General features: G+C 41.1%; 1 protein-coding gene across 16 annotated transcripts in view; it reads left to right on the forward strand.

The window, feature by feature from the left end:
* Positions 1-20,932, forward strand: part of TSNARE1 (t-SNARE domain containing 1) — a 688,236-nt gene that overhangs the window by 286,988 nt on the left and 380,316 nt on the right. For 15 of the 16 annotated variants that reach the window (XM_043507269.1, XM_043507264.1, XM_043507267.1 and 12 more), the window contains one exon: positions 7,295-7,364. In XM_043507269.1, the coding sequence (XP_043363204.1) occupies positions 7,295-7,364 (70 nt within the window). Of the gene's footprint in view, positions 1-7,294; positions 7,365-17,413; positions 17,527-20,932 lie in introns of all 16 variants that reach the window. The other variant, XM_043507268.1, reaches the window with a different exon arrangement.

Below are 20,932 nucleotides of genomic sequence, written 5' to 3' on the forward strand. Positions count from 1 at the left end.
CTGCGGATCTGGAATAGTAGTATAGATGACTGATGGACTCTTGTGGAAACTGTGGGACAGAACGGCTGGTGCCAGTCTTTATCTCTGTTAGAATAGTTCTCTTTCCTTTGGCATATTGGGACCTGGGACCCTGCTGGCAATGTGAGGCCCCTGAGAAGGCAGGTCAGAGTAGGAATTAGCCCAGGGAAGAATCAAAAGATCCAATGAGACAGACCTTAACTGCTTGCTGCAGGTCTCTGGGCTTGAACACAGGATAGAGTGAGGGAATGGGTTTCCCTACAACCTCACTGAAGAGACTAGTGTAAAGATCCCAAACACAAGGGTCAGAAGGACAGTTGGGCCTAGACCAAGGCTGATGACCTTTTTGGGGACTATTGTTGAGTTGAACTCTGATTAACCAAAAAAGATGTGAGACAAAATGTGACCTGGCTGGAGGGCCAAGTCACAAGACAAAGGGAACCACCACAAAATCTGAATGGTTGGTTGATGGGGTTACAGAGAGAAAATACCCCAAAACAATAATGCCTCACCCAGGTACAAGATAGCACATTGGCTGGTGAGTCACTTCATCACAGACTGTATCAGGCATCCAAATCCCCTAGGTAGTTTTGAATATCTCATCCCTAGTGTGCAAGATGGAAAAATACATGGGAGGTAAAAGGTGGGGAGAGAGGGCAAAAAAGGGACAACTGGCTGACACCCCTACTGAATTTCACGTCTTCACTTTTCCAATATATGACTCATTTCTGAAATTTGGATGCATTAATTATTACAACTGCTCCAGCCTGTGCCTGCACTTATATGGATAACTCAAGATCCCATTGACCGTGGCAACTTTAAAAGGGTCATATTGCAGCATGAATTCATGGGAATTTCTGAACTGTGTTTCAGGGACTTGGGTGTGTGGAACTTTATGAACTGTGATGACTGTGAATGTTTACTGTGCCTTTAGGAACAGAAACGTTCTGGATGCAGAGCTCAGCAGACTTGTCATTAGAAGTAGCTGGTGTTGGTGGGAGATTAAATCAAAGAATGAAGTGGGGTGGATGGATGAAGTTTGTAAACAAGGACCCTCTCACTTCACTGTTTTGTTGATACTCTTTCTCCTCCTGTAATTAAAAGCATGCTAATTAAATTAAAAGGCTTTATTGGTTGTTTGGGTTTTAGGAAATGTAACAAGGACCAAGGAGGCTTTGTTCTATTCTTGGGTCTTTCCAGCCAGCTGGCAGAAATTTTATGGAGAATGCAACTAATATTCCCCTTCCTTTCATGTGCAAGCTTTCTTCTTTCTCTCCATTTCCAGTTAGAGCTGGTCAGAATTTTTTCATAGAAAATTATGTTGAATTTGAAAATAAATATTTTTGTTGGTTTTTAGTGAAAAATCAAAACTTGGAAAAATTCAACCAAGACTTTTGACGGAAAACCCAAAAAAAGAAAGAAAGAAAATTGATTAGGAAATGCCACCATGGTGCCTCATGGGAGTTGTAATTCAAGTACCTTGTGCTCCCATTCTCCTTTATGGGCTGCTGGGATTTGTCTGGACTACATTTTCCATGATGCAGAACAGTCCCCCTTCTTGCTGAGCAGCCATGGTGCATAGCTAGCTCATTGGGAAGATGGGATCAGAAAACCTGGGAACTACAACTCCCTTGGGCAGCTTTTTGGAATTGAAACTTTTGGTATTGAACCAAAAACCTTTTGATTTTTAGGTGTTCCGCTTTTTGATGAAAAGCTGGAATTTTCCATGAAAAGTGGACACTTCTCATGAAAAACAAAAATCTTTAGTCAAAAGCCCAGTTTTCCATTAAAAACCAGTTGTGATGGAAAAAAAAATTGACCATCCCCAGTAACTCAGGGTGGCAATACAGTTCGTCACACCACCCAGGCTCCTGAAAAGGGTAATTCTTATTGCTTATGTAGCAGTTTTCACTGTCAAGGTATGTTTCAAATGAATGAATTAATCCTACAAGAGAGATAAATATTACTCCTGCCTTACTGATAGCAAAACTAAGCCGCAGAATGATTAAGTGGCTTGGATAAGTCACAGATGGAGTCAGTGTCAGAACAAGGATTAGAATTTAGGATTTCCTGGCTTCCAATTCCACAGTCAGGTGATGAGTCCATACCAGTTATCTTTTCTTTTTCATGACTTAAGATACTAGAGCAACCAGTGATGTATATATGTTTATACCATTGAGAGTGTCTTGAAAAAATCCAAGAGATAAGTAATAATAATAGCCTGTATTTATTTAGTGTCTTTCATTGTGTATTTATCAAGTGCTTACATACTTGATATGTTAAATGCAAGAAGGAAAAATAAATAAATCTACTGTTGATTCAACATTGAGGTTCAAACATCAAACATTAAAAAAAAAGAATGTTTTCTTCTGGATTTAACTTAGTCACTTTTCTGTATCTTGTATATTTTGTGGCATAGATTAAATAACATAAGTAATAAAAGCCAATTTATGTTGTTGATTTACAAGAGTCTCACTGTTAGGTTTAAAAATATGCTGGACTGATTTTCATAAATCTTAAGTCGTCGTGGAGTGCAAAACAAGCCAAGTTTCTAGCTGCAACCATTCCAATGGGAACATATGGAAAAGGTAGCTTTTTTTGTTTGTTTTTCCCAGTTGCAAAATTCGAAAGCACCTCTTTGGCTCAAAGTTAAAAAAAAATCACTCCCTTCAGCTGAGACAAAACATGGAATTTGTGTGAGGAAGTCCTGAACAACTGAAACTGGAAGATGAGAATGGAAGCTGGATCTCAGCTTTTAAAATATAATTAAATCATTCATTGTCTCCCTTCCCCAGCAAGAGCCTCATGAGTTGCCTTTTGCAACTGTGGTGACTGTACCTGTAAGATCTAGAACATTCTTGGTTGGCAAAGTTCAAAAGACGTGTTCCTGCAGCTTGGGAGACTAAACCGCACAATGAAGTGGGGCAGGACATAACTTGTGAAGGAGGACCTTACCCCCTCCTGCCCCAGTGATAACTTGATGCATTTTTTGTTGTTGACATGGTTGAAGCAAAGAACCAGGGAAATGATCTTTCCTGCAGCATTTTGAATGGATATGAGTGCAGCATGATGGGATTTATCGAGGCCAGAAGGAGGAGGTTGCAGCAGTCAAGATGCAAGAGTATGAGGCCTTTGATGAGAGTTTAAACTGTTCTTGCTAACTACCTTAGAGCCCAGGGTGCTCATTGTGGAGGTCAGCCTGCTCTTAACTTGCAGGGCTATGCCTACTGTAATTTGCCACTTCATGGTGATCTCTGACCTGATTGAAGGCTTTTTACAGGTGCAGGATTGCCTTGATTCCCATGGGAGATAAGGATGCTCAGCTACATGTAAGATCAGGCCCTTTGCTCCACGCCAGACCTGCATTGGTGCCTCCAGCATCCCTCATAAACATAAGAACGGCCATACTGGTTCAGACCGATGGTCCATCTAGCCCAGTATCCTGTCTTCCGATAGTGGCCAGTGCCAGTTGCTTCAAAGAGAATGAACAGAACAGAATGAAGTGATCCATCCCCTATCACCCACTCCCAGCTTCTGGGAAACAGAGGCTAGGGATGCCCCGAGCACGGGCTTTCATCCCTGACCATTTTGGCTAATGGCTATTGATGGATTTATCCTCTACGAAACTATCTAATTCTTTTTTGAAGCCAGTTATAATTCTGGCCTTCACAGCATCCCCTGTCAATTAGCTCCATGGGTTGACTGTGCGTTGTGTGAAGAAGAACTTCCTTTTGTTTGTTTTAAACCTGCTGCCTATTATGTGATGGGATAAATAACACTTCCTTATTCACTGTCTCCACACCAGTCACGATTTATAGATCTCTATCATATCCTCCCTCAGTTGTCTCTTTTCCAAGCTGAACGGTCTCAGTCTATTTAATCTCTCCTCATATGGAAGCTGTTCCATACCCCTAATCTTTTTTTTTCTCCCCCCCCCCGCCCCTTCTCTGTACATTTCCAGTGGAGAATTGGAAAAGGTACAGAGAAGGGCAACAAAAATTATTAGGGGGAGATGGGATGACCAGAACAGCACGTTGTCTGCAAATCAGCATTGGCCTGCATTGCTTTCTGTACGTGGACCCTTCGTGCACGCCGGAAGGGAGGGGAGCACAGAATGTTTGTGTAGTGGCAATTTAACTGCCATGATGGTTTTTTATGGCTTACGCCAGCTCAAGGAGAAGCCACTGATGGGACAGGGGAGGGAGCTGAGCCCTGGGTCAGATTTGGGCTCAGTCACAATGGTTACCTATTACACGGGGAAAGGGGGGGATTTTTGCCTGAATAAAAACCTCAGCATTTGGATGAATCATTGGCTTGGAGAGTGATGCCTCCTCACATACATGGCTTGTGACCAGCCTCTTCTTTGGAACAGAATGGGATGGAATGAGACTCAGGGGAGGAGATGAACGAGAGCATGGGTGAGTGGAAAGCAGCAATGTATGTTGTTTCTTAGCCCCTCGGGAGTTGCATACTAAGGCACGCCAACCATAAAAAAATCCTAGGTTAGGTAATTATTGGGGATTTACGCCTTCTTCTGAAGCATTTGGCATTGGCCAGTGTTGGTGACAGGATTTGGGGCTAATTGATTTTTTGATCTGTTTTAGTAGAGCAGTTTCGGTGTTCCTAGCAAGGTGCGGGTTGATAAGAATGAATACACACTGTCTGGGAGCGGGGAAAAATGAATGTCTGTGGTATAAGGATGGACAAAGCGTGACCCAAAGAGATCAACATGCAGTTGCAGCCACTCTTGTCACTAATACAAGGGTGTGAGGTTTGTAGAGACTCGGGATCCCAGCAAGCAGTTCTCTCTCTCTCTCTATCTCTCTCTCTCTCTCTCTCTCAATGGCAGGCTGCTCAGATGAAGATGTACAGTTGCATGTGGGAGCTGTGGAATCCAGAGACTATATCACTGTATTAAAGAAGGAGGTGGCTGCAGTCTGTTCCATTTTTACACTACCTCAGTGCTGCTCACCAAAGGTCCCTCAGTAAAGGCTCTTACATAAATTAAGATGAATTGGGATAAGAGGGAAGATTCTTTCATGGATAGAGCACTGGTTAAAAGACAGGGAACAAAGGGAAGGAATAAAAGGTAAATTTTTAGAATGGAGAGGGGTAACTAGTGGTGTTCCCCAAGGGTCAGTCCTAGGACCAATCCTGTTCAACTTATTCATAAATGATCTGGAGAAAGGGGTAAAGAGTGGGGTGGCAAAGTTTGCAGATGATACTAAACGGCTCAAGATAGTCAAGACCAAAGCAGACTGTGAAGAACTTCAGAAAGATCTCACAAAACTAAGTGATTGGGCAACAAAATGGCAAATGGAATTTAATGTGGGTAAATGTAAAGTAATGCCCATTGGAAAAAAATAACCTCAACTAAACATACAATATAATGGGGCTAGGTTAGCTACAACTAATCAGGAAAGAGATCTTGGAGTCATCGTGGATAGTTCTCTGAAGACGTCCACGCAGTGTGCAGGGGCAGTCAAAAAGCAAACAGGATGTTAGGAATCATTAAAAAAGGGATAGAGAATATCGTATTGCCTTTATATAAATCCATGTTATGCCCACATCTTGAATACTGCGTACAGATGTGGTCTCCTCATCTCAAAAAAGATATACTGGCATTAGAAAAGGTCCAGAGAAGAGCAACTAAAAGGATTGGGGTTTGGAATGGGTCCCATATGAGGAGAGATTAAAGAGGCTTGGACTTTTCAGCTTGGAAAAGAGGAAACTAAGGGGGGACATGATAGAGGTATATAAAATCATGAGTGGTGTGGAGAAAGTGAATAAGGAAAAGTTATTTACTTGTTCCCATAATATAAGAACTAGGGGCCACCAAATGAAATTAATGGGCAGCAGGTTTAAAACAAATAAAAGGAAGTTCTTCTTCACTGAGCACACAGTCAACCTGTGGAACTCCTTGCCTGTGGAGGCTGTGAAGTCTAGGGCTATAACAGGATTTAAAAGAGAACTGGATAAATTCATGGAGGTTATGTCCATTAATGGCAATTAGCCTGGATGGGTAAGGAATGGTGTCCCTAGCCTCTGTTTGTCAAAGGGTGGAGATGGATGTCAGGAGAGAGATCACTTGATCATTACCTGTTAGGTTCACTCCCTCTGGGGCACCTGGCATTGGCCACTGTTGGCAGACAGGATGTTGGGCTGGATGGACCTTTGGTCTGACCCAGTATGGCTATTCTTCCGTTCTTATGCTCTGGATCCAGTGGACTAATCTGATAATACCATGAATGTGAGATTACTTTTTTGTTCTTAAGTATTAAAAATAATGAAGACACTTTAATGTGGCAGCCAATTGACTCTGCAGCCCATGTGTTCTTTGTGGGGTGTCTTACTTTAGGATTTCAAATCTGCATCTAGAATTCAGGATGAAAAGTACATTTACTTGGATACCAACAGTCTTTCAGGCTGTACAGTTGGGGTAGATGTTTAACAGTGGTCAGACATACTTGGAGTTGAACCGAATGCTGTATTTGGGAGACAGGGCCTAATTTTCCCACGGGACATATTGACAGTTAACTTGAGGGGGTCACGGGACATATTGACAGTGACCTTGTTCTTCTGGAGTGTGGAGCAGAGCTCATTCAAGGTTACCAAGATCATTTTCCTTTCCTGCTATTCTCTCACCATATCTCTTTGCTTGACTGTCTCCACTGGCTCTTCATTATCCACATACAATTTAGATTAACCTTGCTTTCCATATGCTTCCGAACTCTGTTCCAGCTTTATCTCCTGCATGGCCTCCTTCTTCCTTTTAATTCATTTATACGAGACTGTTCCGACTTCTCCTTCCTCTATTACATATTTTTCTCCTTTTATGCCACTCCTTATCCTTAGATCATTAATTTAAACCAAGCATTCTTCTGTACCTCCTCTGAATCTTTTTAGAAAATGAACCACAGAAAATGACCAAAGGGCACTCTTGGGTTTGTGTTGTTCAATTGTAAGGTCTATGGGGTAGAGATTTTCTTTAGTTTATCTGAGTTGTTGTAAATATTTTTGTACAGTTATGGTCTACACAAATAACAAATATGTATAATACACCCTCAAGATGCAAAGGGATTATTCCACATTATTAATTTCCCCTGATGGAGTTAGTATTGTCCGACCTTCAGCTTTTGCTGTGCTCTGTGTTTTTATTTGTCCATATGTTAGTTATTAGTGAAAGGGTTCGAAAGAAACCCCATTTAAAATATAAATATTTTTGTCTGAAATGTGGTGTCATTTCTTTCTCTTTTCTTTCTTTTTGTGTTGACAGTGACTTCCTTGGAAAGAACCCTTAGATCTCTTGGGACATCGAATGATACGCAAGAGCTGCGAGATGGACTGTGAGTCTAGTTCGTATTGCTGTGGATCTCTGTCTCTCTCTTTCCATATTATTTCCATCTATTTTCTCTCTTCTATTTTCTTATGTTCTTATGATGTTCCCCCCCCACACCCCTTATAAAGCTGGACAACTTTTTGCACAACTCCTTTTTGATACTTCACATTTATGATTAATGTTGATAGGAAATGTATTGATTTTATAAAACTTCCCTTGTGCTGGTTTGAGAAGGATGATGAGTGGATAAAGGAAAATGACCGGTTAATTATTTTTGTAATGTGAATGTGATGGCCATAATTGGAAGCTGAAGTAGGTTTTCCTTGCCAAGAACAGTCAAGCGATGAGGAGAGAAGAGGGGGTAATGGGAAGACATAAATTTATAGCAAAAAACAGCTTATTATCGTGTCAAAACTGACATGGGTCAGCACACACAAAATGGTACAAAATAGTATGTTACATCTCACTTTTAGCAGATTTGGGTAGTCTCTCTTTGTGTCTCTCTCTCTAACACTAACACACACATTTTCATTGTGTACACACTAAAATGGCTTTTCTTAGTGTGGTGCAATTTCCTATTAAAATGCCTCTTTTTTAATGGCACCTTAGAGATTAACAAATTTATTTGAGCATAAGCTTTCATGAGCTACAGCTCATTTCATCGGATGCATTCAGTGGAAAATACAGTGGGGAGATTTATATACACAGAGAACATGAAACAATGGGTGTTACAATACACACTGCAAGGAGAGTGATCACTTAAGATGAGCTATTATCAACAGGAGAGCGGGGGGGAGGAGAAAACCTTTTGTAGTGATAATCAAGGTGGGCCATTTCCAGCAGTTGACAAGAACGTCTGAGGAACAGTAGGGGGTGGTGGTGGGGAAATAAACATGGGGAAATAGTTTTACTTTGTGTAATGACCCATCCACTCCCAGTCTCTATTCAAGCCTAAGTTAATTGTATCAGTTTGCAAATTAATTCCACTTCTCTCGTTGGAGTCTGTTTTTGAAGTTTTTTTGTTGAAGAATAGCCACTCTTAGGTTTGTAATCGAGTGACCAGAGAGATCAAAGTGTTCTCCGACTGGTTTTTGAATGTTATAATTCTTGACGTCTGATTTTTGTCCATTTATTCTTTTACATAGAGATTGTCCAGTTTGGCCAACGTACATGGCAGAGGGGCATTTCTGGCACATGATGGCATATATCACACTGGTAGATGAGCAGGTGAATGAGCCTCTGGTAGTGTGGCTGATGTGATTAAGCCCTATGATGGTGTTCCCCGAATAGATATGTGGACACAGTTGGCAACGGGCTTTGTTGCAAAGATAGATTCCTGGGTTAGTGGTTCTTTTGTGTGATTGCTGATGAATATTTGCTTCATGTTGGGGGGCTGTCTGTAAGCAAGGACTGGCCTGACAAGCCCCCCAACATGAAGCAAATACTCACCAGCAACTACACACCACGCAACAGAAACACTAACCCAGGAACCTATCCTTGCAAAAAAGCCCGTTGCCAACTGTGTCCACATATCTATTCAGGGGACACCATCATAGGGCCTAACCACATCAGCCACACTATCAGAGGCTCATTCACCTGCACATCTACCAATATGATATGTGCCAGCAATGCCCCTCTGCCATGTACATTGGTCAAACTGGACAATCTCTATGTAAAAGAATAAATGGACACAAATCAGACATCAAGAATTATAACATTCAAAAACCAGTCGGAGAACACTTCAGTCTCTCCGGTCACTCGATTACAGACCTGAAAGTGGCTATTCTTCAACAAAAAAACTTCAAAAACAGACTCCAACGAGAGACTACTGAATTGCAAACTAATTTGCAAACTGGATGCAATTAACTCAGGCTTGAATAGAGACTGGGAGTGGATGAGTCATTACACAAAGTAAAACTATTTCCCCATGTTTATCCCCCCGCCCCCATTCCTCAGATGTTCTTGTCAACTGCTCGAAATGGCCCACCTTGATTATCACTACAAAAGGTTTTCTCCCCCCTACCCACTCTCCTGCTGGTAATAGCTCATCTTAAGTGATCCCTCTCCTTACAGTAACACCCATTGTTTCATGTTCTCTGTGTATATAAAATCTCCCCACTATATTTTCCATTGTATGCATCCGATGAAGTGAGCTGTAGCTCACGAAAGCTTATGCTCAAATAAATTTGTTAGTCTCTAAGGTGCCACAAGTACTCCTTTTCTTTTTGCGAATACAGACTAGCATGGCTGCTACTCTGAAACCTGTCTTTTATAATGGCCAACATAACAAAATCTATCCTTCTTTTAATGAATGCAACTCATATATATCTCATAGGGACATATATCTCATGGCAGAATTTGGCTCTTATTTATAGGCGCTGACTCCAAGGGTGCTCCGGGGCTGGAGCACCCCTTGGGAAAAGAAAAACTCAGCACTTACGCTCTTATTCCCTGTTATATTTTCTCCTTTTAAAGATGGAACCCAAAATTCCCACCTTCTTTCTCCCCACTTTACCCTGCCAAGATCCTATAGTGTAGCCAACACCCTCTGGAACAGGAGAATGGGACAGAAGTAATTTTTCAAGCCTTCAGTGGCCTTGCTGATTGTTCACCACCGGGCTGCTGCTTTTTGTTGATGTTTCATCCACACAGAACATAGAGGTGTGTCTGAAGCATCCAGCACAGAGCAGGTATGTTTACCTGAATGTAACTATTCCATTTAGCCACCTGGCAGGTGTGTACTTTCTAGATGGCTAGCTCAGTTGTTAGAGCATCAGACTTTTAATCTAAGGGTCTAGGGTTCAAGTCCCTGGTCAGGCACAGTGAGTCCTTCCTCCTGTGGAATCTCCCAAGAACTTCAAAAGGCATATCCTCTTTCATGTTCCTTTCTAGATGTTGCTCATGCACTAGGCTGTATGTAGGCATAGCTCCCTTGCCTCTTGGATGCACTGAACAGTTCAGCACTGTAGTTGCCATTCTGACATAGCGTTACCTAGTACATTATTCATGGCCGGCGGTGTTTTACCTGAGAAATGTGGTATAGTCAGCTGTTCCTCAGGTGCTGCTCCTCGTTAATTGTTCAGAAGAGACTTCTGAGCTGTGCGTGCTACCTCTGCAACAAATAGTTACAGTTTAATCTCTTTCCCCCTCCTCAGCACCCAACCCCCCTTGTTCTGAGACTGTCACACATTTCTCCTTGAGTATCCTCTAACCCAGAAAATGTTCAGGGAGCAATGAGTGAACATTTGGTTAAGTTTATGACTTTTAGTGTTACCGTGAAGACAGCATTTCAGTACAATTTTATTTAGATAATAAAATTGCCACACATTCTGGTTTCGTATTTTGTGTCTACATCTCTCTGATTAGAGTGAAATTGGTGTGTGGGGGGAGGAGGAAGAAGGGCTTCACAATAAATAATTTCCATTGTATTTGTGTGTGATGAAAGACCCTGCAAGATAGGTCTCTAGAGCCAGCACAGTCACTGCCAACTCTTGTCTCTTCCTCAATCCATTTGGCATCAGCCCACTTGTTTGTCTGCCACAGCTGTTTGCAATATGCTTCACTAGGAATGGAGGCCTTTGCCCCTATCTGATTGTCTGAGTAGTGGGGTTTAAGTTCCAGAACCTCTTTGCCATCTGGAACCCCTCTTTTGAGGGTTGCAGGGTGAACCTTCTCCACACACAACAGCAGATTGTTTAGTAAGAACAAGATTATTTTAAAACAAAAAAATGGAGTTAAAAATGCCTTGCGTAGCATACCTAGATTTATAGTTTAAATAAGCTAAACCAGGCGAGACATTCTCCCTGAAAGTTACCGAGGGAAAACACAGTCCTTATGTATTCCAAAAAGCAATCTGTGTCTGACTGCAGTTCCAACCCCATCCTGTTCTGAGAGAAAGTGAATCTCAGATGTTTTTCATGCATTCAGAGATCTCGCCATACCCTGCCGCAGCTTTGTGTCCAGCCAGGCTTCCCATCTTACTCAAGAGCAACCGCCTCCACTCTGCAAACAATTTTTCTGAATTACCTACATGTACAGTGAAGTGGGGTAAGGTAAGGGGATTGCTGCTTTCTCTCTGGGTTTGTGTAGAGAAGGCCTAAGAGATGGCCCATTGAGGATACAAAGACCTTTAATAGCTGCCTTTTGAAAGATGAACAACACGCCCCAGAGGTTGTATTTCAAAGACTAGCCTGCCTCAGAAGTAAAGTGGTTTGTTCACTTGTTTATAGATTCATAGATACTAAGGTCAGAAGGGACCATTCTGATCATCTAGTCTGACCTCCTGCACAGCGCAGGCCACAGAATCTCACCCACCCACTCCTACGAAAAACCTCACCTACGTCTGAGCTATTGAAGTCCTCAGATCGTGGTTTAAAGACTTCAAGGAGCAGAGAATCCTCCCTCAAGTGACCCGTGCCCCATGCTACAGAGGAAGGCAAAAAACCTCCAGGGCCTCTTCCAATCTGCCCTGGAAGAAAATTCCTTCCCGACCCCAAATATGGCAATCAGCTGAACCCTGAGCATATGGGCAAGATTCACCAGCCAGATACTACAGAAATTCTTTCCTGGGTAACTCTGATTCCATCCATCTAATATCCCATCTCAGGGTAGTTTCACCTGGTTTGATGGAGTTTTTTTCTAAATCTGAATCACCCCCCCCCAGCTCTTTCGCTATTAAATATTATTTTATTTACAGACATATTCATTCTGTCACAAAGGGTCACCGGTGTCCAGGGCTGGAGTGCACATAATTCAGTGGTCCTGGCAATGTGTATTCCTCCATCCCCCTCTAGTGGCAGGTCTACATAAAAGATAACAGCCTTCTAATGCTATCAGTTGCTTTATTAACTCAAGGGTTAGAGGACTGTGCTGTGGATTTAAAGATACCAACCTTGCTGATGATCCATGTGGGGAACAATATGGTTCCACAGAGTTAAATATTTGGTGGTGTCCCGTCCCTCGCCCAATTTTAAAGCTTTAAAACTTTTTAAGCTTTAAAAAACTTAGTTTGGGGATGTACTTTCCTATGTTAAAAGAATGTTAAGGGTGCATCGTCAAGCACTCAAAAGGCCATAATCAAGGATGCGTTTGCAACCTTAATTTGGTCCCCTTTTGCATATGCATTATGATGATACAGTCTTTAATTGCTTGATCACACGTTGTTTCTTCCCCAGGACCCCTTGCCTCATTCAGTGCACAAGATGTACGTGCTCTGGGTATAAATCAGGGTTGTGTAGTGAAGAAGGCTGTTGTCGGTAGGACCTCTGCCTCATTTGTTGCAATAGTTGGAAGGTGTGTCGTGAATGGTCCAGAGGATGCAGGGAGAGAAAGGATGGTCTCATGGTTAAGGGAGTTGAATGCTGCCCTGAAGAACTGAAATCTATTTCTGCCTCTGCCACACAGTTTTCTGTGTGAGGTTGGACCAGGCACTTAAACCAAAATGTTCACAGCTGGCTGTGAATTGGGTGTTCCTCATTTTCTGGTTGCCCGACATTAGATGGGTGACTTTTCTGGGCCTTCGTCTCTGTTCCTCATCTGTAAAATGGGCACAGTAATACCACCTATACTCACAGTGGTGTTGTGAAGATGTATTGAGTAATGTTTATAAACTACCATGACAGCATCAATGAAAAGCTCACGAGGAAAGTAATAATTCTGTATTCAAGCACTGAGTTTGGTTGTGGTTCAATAAATAATGCACAGGGACCACACATTGAATGAGGAGTATCAAATGGAATATTCAATAATTATCCATCAAAGGAATACTGCCTATTCTGTGCATTCAATGAGGCCAGGTGTCTGGTAGAAAAAAAAATGGTATATGATCATGTAATTAGACTGTCATGATGCATATGCCCAAGAGGGCTGAATTAAGGTTGCACAGGGAACCTTAATCCCAGCATTTCCTAACTTTTGGGTGCTTCACTTTGCAATCTTAGTGTTCTTTTAATGTAGGGTTTTTGAAGCACAATGCTTTTGTTAAGATTTGTGCAATGGCCCTGATGTAAGTACTGTGCTGAAAATAACGTCCAAAATATTCTGAGAATAATGAATTTTTCTGAACAGCTCTGGCATGAGACAAGGGCAACAGTTCTTTTCCCAAGTGAAGGGGAAAGCAGAGCTTTTGGATTTCTTGTGGTACTCTGCTTTCAGCCATGCTGTATCCCTGCTAAGCACCTGTTCTCCCTTAGGGTGCATACTGTGCCAAAAGACATTTATGGCTCACCACGCTGTTATTCAACAGCCGTGATCGAAAGAAAAAGATCATATATCTCATTGGTTATTGAAATCGCTAAGTAACCCGCAGAACTTTTCAGGAAGGTTAATTTGGTTTGCCTTCTCACTATCCCCAAAAGCCGGCATCACATGCTGTGAAGAACTGCCAACGTATTTTGTGGAGAAGGTTACCCAAATGTGGGATACTCTCTCCACTGAAAAAGAACCATACAGTGCTCCCAGAAAAAGAAACATCTTACTCCCAGTTTGAGGCCTACCTGTACATTGAGAAACACTTGATGCCCGACCAGAAATCTGTATCACCACATTCAACTCAAGCCCATGCCCCTCCTGTTTTGTTTATTAAATATTCAGGGGGAAAAAAGGTGTCTGAAAATTCTTGGTGCCCCTCAATCTGGAGTAGAATTAGAGGTTATTTTACCTCTCTATTTGGAACTGGTGCAACTGCTGCTGGAGTACTGAGTCCGGTTCTGGTATCCACAATTCAAGATGGATGTTGATAAATTGGAGAAGGTTTAGAAAAGAGCCACAAAAATGATTAAAGGATTAGAAAACATGTCTTATAGCCTGACTATTCTTTATATTAACTTTGTATTTTATAACTTGGAGGTTTGGGCATTAAAATATTTTTTATTCCTAAGAAATTCAAATTATTTTTTTAAAAAGTGAAGAGTAGAAAGGTATTTTAGAGTAATAATTTACTGAAAGAAGATTTTTAAGTAAATCAGACAGAAGCTTTTAAGTGTCAGCATGGTTAATTGCGGGTAGGATTTTAATAATATTTTATAGGGGTTTGTTGTTATTCTTGTATACGCTTTAAAAAAAGATTTCCATAAATATTTTGAAGTGTCATTTTGATTCCATTAATATGTTAAACCCTTCAAAGTAATACCTTCTCTGTTCAACTCAAAGCAGCTGGATTAACTTTATCTGTCCTTTATTTATCACTACTGCCATCAATTTCTGACATGAAAAATCTTATTGGTTTGACAGTAAAACAGGGTTACCAGACTGCACCATTTACATTTAACTGTAATACCCTGGCCTCATTAATAATTATGTCTTATATTTATGTGACATCTCTTATCCTTTAGAATCCTAATACACCAGAAATGTGACATATATATAATAAATTGCAGAAGCATGCGATAAACTTCAGATAAATAAGTTTATCACACACCTTTGACACATCTGTCATCTGGCCATTAATCTGCTTCTCTGAGACTTCTCTTAGTATTCCAATCCCCAGGTGGATTCAAACAGCTGCCATTTTTAAAAAAAAATCAGCGTGCCAGGGAGACTGCGATGGGATGTTTACCCCACACTGACAGTGAAAGGGTTAATTGAAGACGGAGAACAATTAGTGCTCCTGTTTGTACCTGGAAGCTGTGCCAGGCCCAATTTAGGATTAATTAGCTGGGGAGGAGCTGTGTGGCTGAATTAAAGATGAGTCCTAGCTGAGAGTCTGTAGTTAGAACACTGGACTGAGGATTGGAAGAACTGGATCTTGTTCCTATTTCAGCCACTGACATGCTGTGTGACCTTGGGCCAGTTTTCTTCCAGTTGTGTTTCCTGAAATTAAAACATACATATTCCTAGCTTCAGTAGAATTTGCAGGTTCCCAGCATAGCTAAAAATCAAGCTACTTATTTGAAGTTTAGAAATGATAGCCTTAACTTCTCTGTGTAAAATAGAGATAATACTTGCCCACCATTGTAAAAGTACTTTGAAATCTTTTAGTGAAATGTACAATGTAGATTGATTGTTATATTATTCTTATTCATTTCTTCAGACTGTTTAATTTATTTAGTACCCATTCTGATCTCACCTTTTCAATAATCATGTCTTCTCTTTTGCTTCCATGAACAAAAAACTGATATTTTTGTTGTTTTGCTTCATTTCTTACATAGTGATAACTTGGTATCATGAAACAATATTTCAGTAGGTTAAAGAGTTCAGCAAAAGTTTGAAAAATGGCTTTAAAACTTTTAATCACTTCTCCCTTCTTCTCCTGTACAGAAAGAGAACAAACTGACTTTCACCATCTATTAGCATTGCCAGCAATGAGCAATAGTTTTGTAGTCTGATTTAGAATGTCCACAGGGATAAAGCTTGGAAATGCTGCATTATGAGATGCTAACTGCAGTAACTAGCCTTTGGATTCTAAGGCACATTTTTGTAAACATCCCTAGGTCAAAAACTCTTTAAAGAAATGTCTCGGGTCCTTGTAAATTGTAGTCCCCGTGGTTGCACATTGCACAGTGCAATTCAGCGATAGAACGGAAAGGAGCTTGTGGGAAGACGATTATTTAATATTTCATGTATACACACACAGTATATGTTGCCGTCAGGGCCAGGCATTCCCTTTGCAGACAAGTCCTTAACGGGCTGACATGTTAATCCAAACATGCTAATGTTCATTGAAATACTTACATTAGCTCTAAGAAAAGGAGTACTTGTTTCAGCTTAGAGACTAACAAATTTATTTGAGCATAAGCTTTCGTGAGCTACAGCTCACTTCATTAGGTCTATGTGAGGTCTCATTTATTTCCCAAGATTTACATCGACCCTAAAGCCAGGAGCGTCTGCCTTTCAACTAGCCTGACATTTCTTCTGATCCTTTGACATTGATTGTTGGGCTGTGGCATTCTTGCAGCATGTCTATGGAAGCAATTAATGTGCTCTGGAACATATGCTGATATAATTAGGTTAGCAGGTTTTTTTTTTTTTTTAAAGGTCTACTTTGTACGATAGTGGGATGGTGTGCTGTATGGTTCTTTGGTGAAGAAATCAGTTTAGCTTGGTAATAATACTGTGGTTCCTACAAGTTAGTCCATTGTGTAATAGAGGAGTCCATACATGTTCCACTTTTAAAACTCTACATGATGAGAACCATTATCTAGCTAAAGGACTGGACCACATTATTTGGGAAGGAAGGTGTAGGTTATAACTGCAGAATAATGGGTTGATTTTAAGCAAAACAAAACTTAGTCAAGGCTGAAGTTAGGTCATTTAAACCATGGAGGAGTCTCCTAAGAGAACTGGAGGAAACAACATCATGTGAGCAACGTAAAACGAAACTAGAAGAATCATTTGAGAATACATCTGAGTAATGCTGGACAAAAAAATAGGAAGACAGAAGGAGAGAAGTCTAAGCACCTTTTTAGAATGACTGCATTTACTTGTCTGTTAGCCAGCTGTTTACTGATGTCACAACTTTGGGAATTTGGCAAGTGGCTTAATGGATTTATTCTACAGATTTATTCATCCCTTAGGGATTTATTCATCCCTTATGTCGGTACCTACTCTTGGTTAACCTTGTTACTTGTTAATATGTGCAGATGAATGTGCATATATTATTTTGAGGCAAGTCAAACCACAATAGAATTAGGTATGTCCAACAGAGTATTACATTGCTATATCCTTTTTCTGTACTGGTTTTCACTTTTTTTTTTCTAAATTCACTAACCATTGAAATTATTTGATAAAAAAAAAAAACTACTAAGTTTCTAAACTCTTGTGTTTGTGGAGAAAACCTGGACCACAGTGTAACCTAAAGGCTTAAAAGCCACAAGGCAAATAGAGCCCAATTTTTTTTTTTAAATCTCCTGATTTTAAGACAGTCTCATGATTTTTGGGAGGCCTGATGCATGATTTTTGATTACTTGGGGTTGGCAGTGCCTCTAATCTGAAGCACAGTGATATTATATCTTCCTCAGTGTAAAATAGCAAGTCAGTTTCAAAACATAGAGTAGAACTCAATAGTTCCTGAGCCTCTGACATGTACTCGGGCCACTAGACTGTGCCCCTCTCTCTCAGAACACTTGAATCACAATGGGGAAGAATGATGTTGAAGTGGATCGAAAACTATGAAGAATAACAGCTGTGGCTGGAGTCATGAAGATAAGAAAGGTTAATTCTGCTGATACTCTGTGAGTGCTGCCTGTTAGAAGATAGTAACTCTGAGTGCAATTTCTCATTTCAGTATAATTGTCAAATAATATAGGTGGTGAGTGTCTGATGCCTGGTATATTTCATCACATGTGCCATATTGTAAATGTTTCTGACCAGGATACAGACTATCAAGGTAATCAATAAAACAACATCAGAGGGCATAGGCAACAATGACAGTCCCTTTCTTCAATAAGCTAAGGCAAGATTTGGAACGCTTAAGCATCTGAGCGAATAGGTGGCAAATGGAGTTGAACATGGATTAATACTGGTTAATGAGAGAACTTGGGAAGGGAGTGGACCTAAACAAGTCAATTATTTGCCCAATGGATAGTCACAATAGCAGGCTATCAAGAGATTTAGATTTTAGAGCTGATAGTCCCCTAAAACCCTCTTCCATGATGTGCAGCTAGAATGCAGAGAGAAAACCCAGACATGCTGCATTATTTGAAGACTATAAATCAAAGAAGATAAGATAATTGCGATACAGAGAGTAGTGAGTTCACTTGCTGTCCCCACTAGAATAATATATTTTAGCAACATTTTAGCCATACTGTACAGTATGTAAAGGTCAGTTTGCATTTCAATTATAAATCTCAGTGGTTTAAAAAGGACATTGAAATTTTTAATGGGTATTTTTCTCAGTTCATTTTTGGTAATGATCTTGTGGAATGTGAATAACGTTTTGCCCTTATCCATTGAAGGATCTGTAAATGCTATGCAGGTGAACGTTAATTAAATCCCCAGTGAGGAAAGTACAGATGCAAATATTATATCCATTTTATAGATGAGTAAATTGAGGAACATGGAAAGATTAAATAAATTATCCATGGTTATTTAGTGAATTATTCACAAATCTGGTAATAAACCCAGGAATCCTAGATCCCGGTCCCTTCATCTAGCCACTTGTGACGTTCCATTCCATTTTTATCTGTTTATAAAGATATGAATTAATTAATTCAGTTTTACAGAAATAAGATTCTTTTTCTTCACAAAACTTAAAACATTAGCATGAATCCAACTTTTCTTTATCTGTGCATTTGGCTCTCCATTTGGCAATCAGAGGGTGGGAGGGGGATCAGAACTGGGGCACGGGGTTGGGGAGGAGGTCAGGGGTGCAGGCTCCAGATGGCACGTGGCCAAGCGACTCTTCGTGCTGTCCCATCTGCAGGTGCTGCACCTGCGGCTCCCATTGGCCATGGTTCCCGGCCAATGGGAGCTGGGGGGGAGGGTGCTTGGGGCGGTGGCAATGTGCAGAGCTCCTTGGCTGTCCCTACATGTAGGAGCTGGAGGGGGGACATGCCACTGCTTCTTGGAGCTATGCAGAAAGCCCTCAACCTCACTCCCCGGCTGGAGCGGGGCAAGCCCCTGACCCCGCTCCCCGATGGAAGCTCGAGGACCGGATTAAAAGTTCTGATGGGCCAGATGTGTCCCGTAGGCAGTAGTTTGCCCACCCCTGCTATAGAGAATACTCCTGCACTGGCTAGGAGAAGGTGGACTCTGTAATTTTAATTAGTTCTCCTACATCTCTAATATCTATCATTTCAGGCTATTTAGGTCTTAGAGGTTCACCTATGCCCACTGATTATTCCCTAACAGAAGACATAGTTTTCTATGTGACGTCATAATTGGCTGCTTTGAAGATTTCAGAGTAGCAGCCGTGTTATTCTGTATTTGCAAAAAGAAAAGGAGTAATTGTGGCACCATAGAGACTAACAAATTTATTTGAGCATAAGCTTTCGTGAGGTACAGCTCAATTCATTGGATGCACTGAAGTGAGCTGTAGCTCATGAAAGCTTATGCTCAAATAAATTTGTTAGTCTCTAAGGTGCCACAAGTACTCGTTTTCGTTTTGCTGTGAAGAGGATTCTGAGCAGTGGCTGATTAAGTGCTTGTCTACACTAGACCCTTGACTGGTATAGTTAAGCCAGTAGAGGCCCCCTAGTGTAGATGCAGCATAAACTGGCAGAAGGATTTCTTCTGCCAGCATAGCTACACTACCTCCCAAACAACCTTAACTGCATCAACAGAACCACTTTTTTGTCGGCATAGCTGTGACTATACTGGTGGTTTTGCTGGGATAGCTATGTTGCCTAGGAAGTGAGATTCCCCCCCCACACACACGCACACATTCCTAGCTGACAAGGCCATGCCAGCTGTAACCAATAGAGCTATCTCAGCCTTTTATTTTACTTACAGTAACACAAGGAACAGCCATGTATCATGTAAGACTTTGACTGTAACTTCGTAGCATAGTCCAAGCCTCAGGCAAACCAGGGCCTGAAACCACCAAAATTTGTCCCGTTCCAAAGATGTATCTTGCTTTCTGCTGTCTTACAGGTACTTGCCCAGATGGACCTTCAGTCCAAAACCAGCAGCCTCCATCCTCACCAGGTCCCTTCTTCCCCTCTCTCTCTCTTTCCCATCTTTCTGCTTGTGGACCCTGGCCTTTGGTTTGGCTTCCCTGTTGACCTAAGTGCCCACCCAGCCCAGGGGTACTCCTTGGATCAGTCTTTACTCTATGCCTGATTATGGTGAACTAGACCAAAGCAGGAGCAGATGAACTCCTGTGTAACAAAGGTCCTGTTTTCATGCAAATAGCCCTAAGTAATAGGACAGGAGAAGGTGGGGAAATACCCAGAAAATAGATCATGTAGTGACGAGATAATTTCCAAATAGAGATTTTTTTTCTAAGTTTTCTAACGTGGCATCAGCAGCTCTTCAAATGTCACATTTGCCTCCTTAGCTATGCCTGAGTGACCAAGCAACTAACATGCTGCCAAAAACAAAGGAGCAGGGTAACAGAGGTAAAGGTTACCTATTTTAAACTAGATTATGGGCCAAAACATATGAATTGGATCATTAGAAAAGTGAATTTAACTGTATGTAAAAAAAAATAATTAAATTTATTTCCAAATCTAGGTGGGAATTCTTTTCCCACATAAGCTGGGAAAGGTTCCCTTTTCCCCTACTCTTGTCTGTTTTATATCTGTCTAACCTCAACCAATTATACCTGGGAGATGGGCAATTAAAAAAGAACATCTGTTTTGCCAATATAGTGCTGCCTTTAGCATTACACTTGCCATAAAGGTTTTCTACTTACGGGGAGGAAACAAGAGGAAAAGAGAGAAGAAAATCTGAGAGCAGAAAACTTGGAAGTGACTGTACTGAATGATGACTATTAGGTCTGTGAGTTGACTTGCGTGGGGTTTGTGTGAATAACGAAAACGTTGGCCAAATAGAGTTGCAAAGGGATCGGTCCACTCAGTGGGAAACTAGTCTGCGTAATTTGTTGCTCTTACTCTCAGGATGACTTGTTGGGTCATGACAATAATGATGTTCTGCCTCCACGCAAGCCAGACAAAGGGTTGCTGAGCACTTCTCCCA

This window comes from Dermochelys coriacea, chromosome 2, assembly GCF_009764565.3.
Source record: "Dermochelys coriacea isolate rDerCor1 chromosome 2, rDerCor1.pri.v4, whole genome shotgun sequence".
Lineage (NCBI taxonomy): Eukaryota > Metazoa > Chordata > Testudines > Dermochelyidae > Dermochelys > Dermochelys coriacea.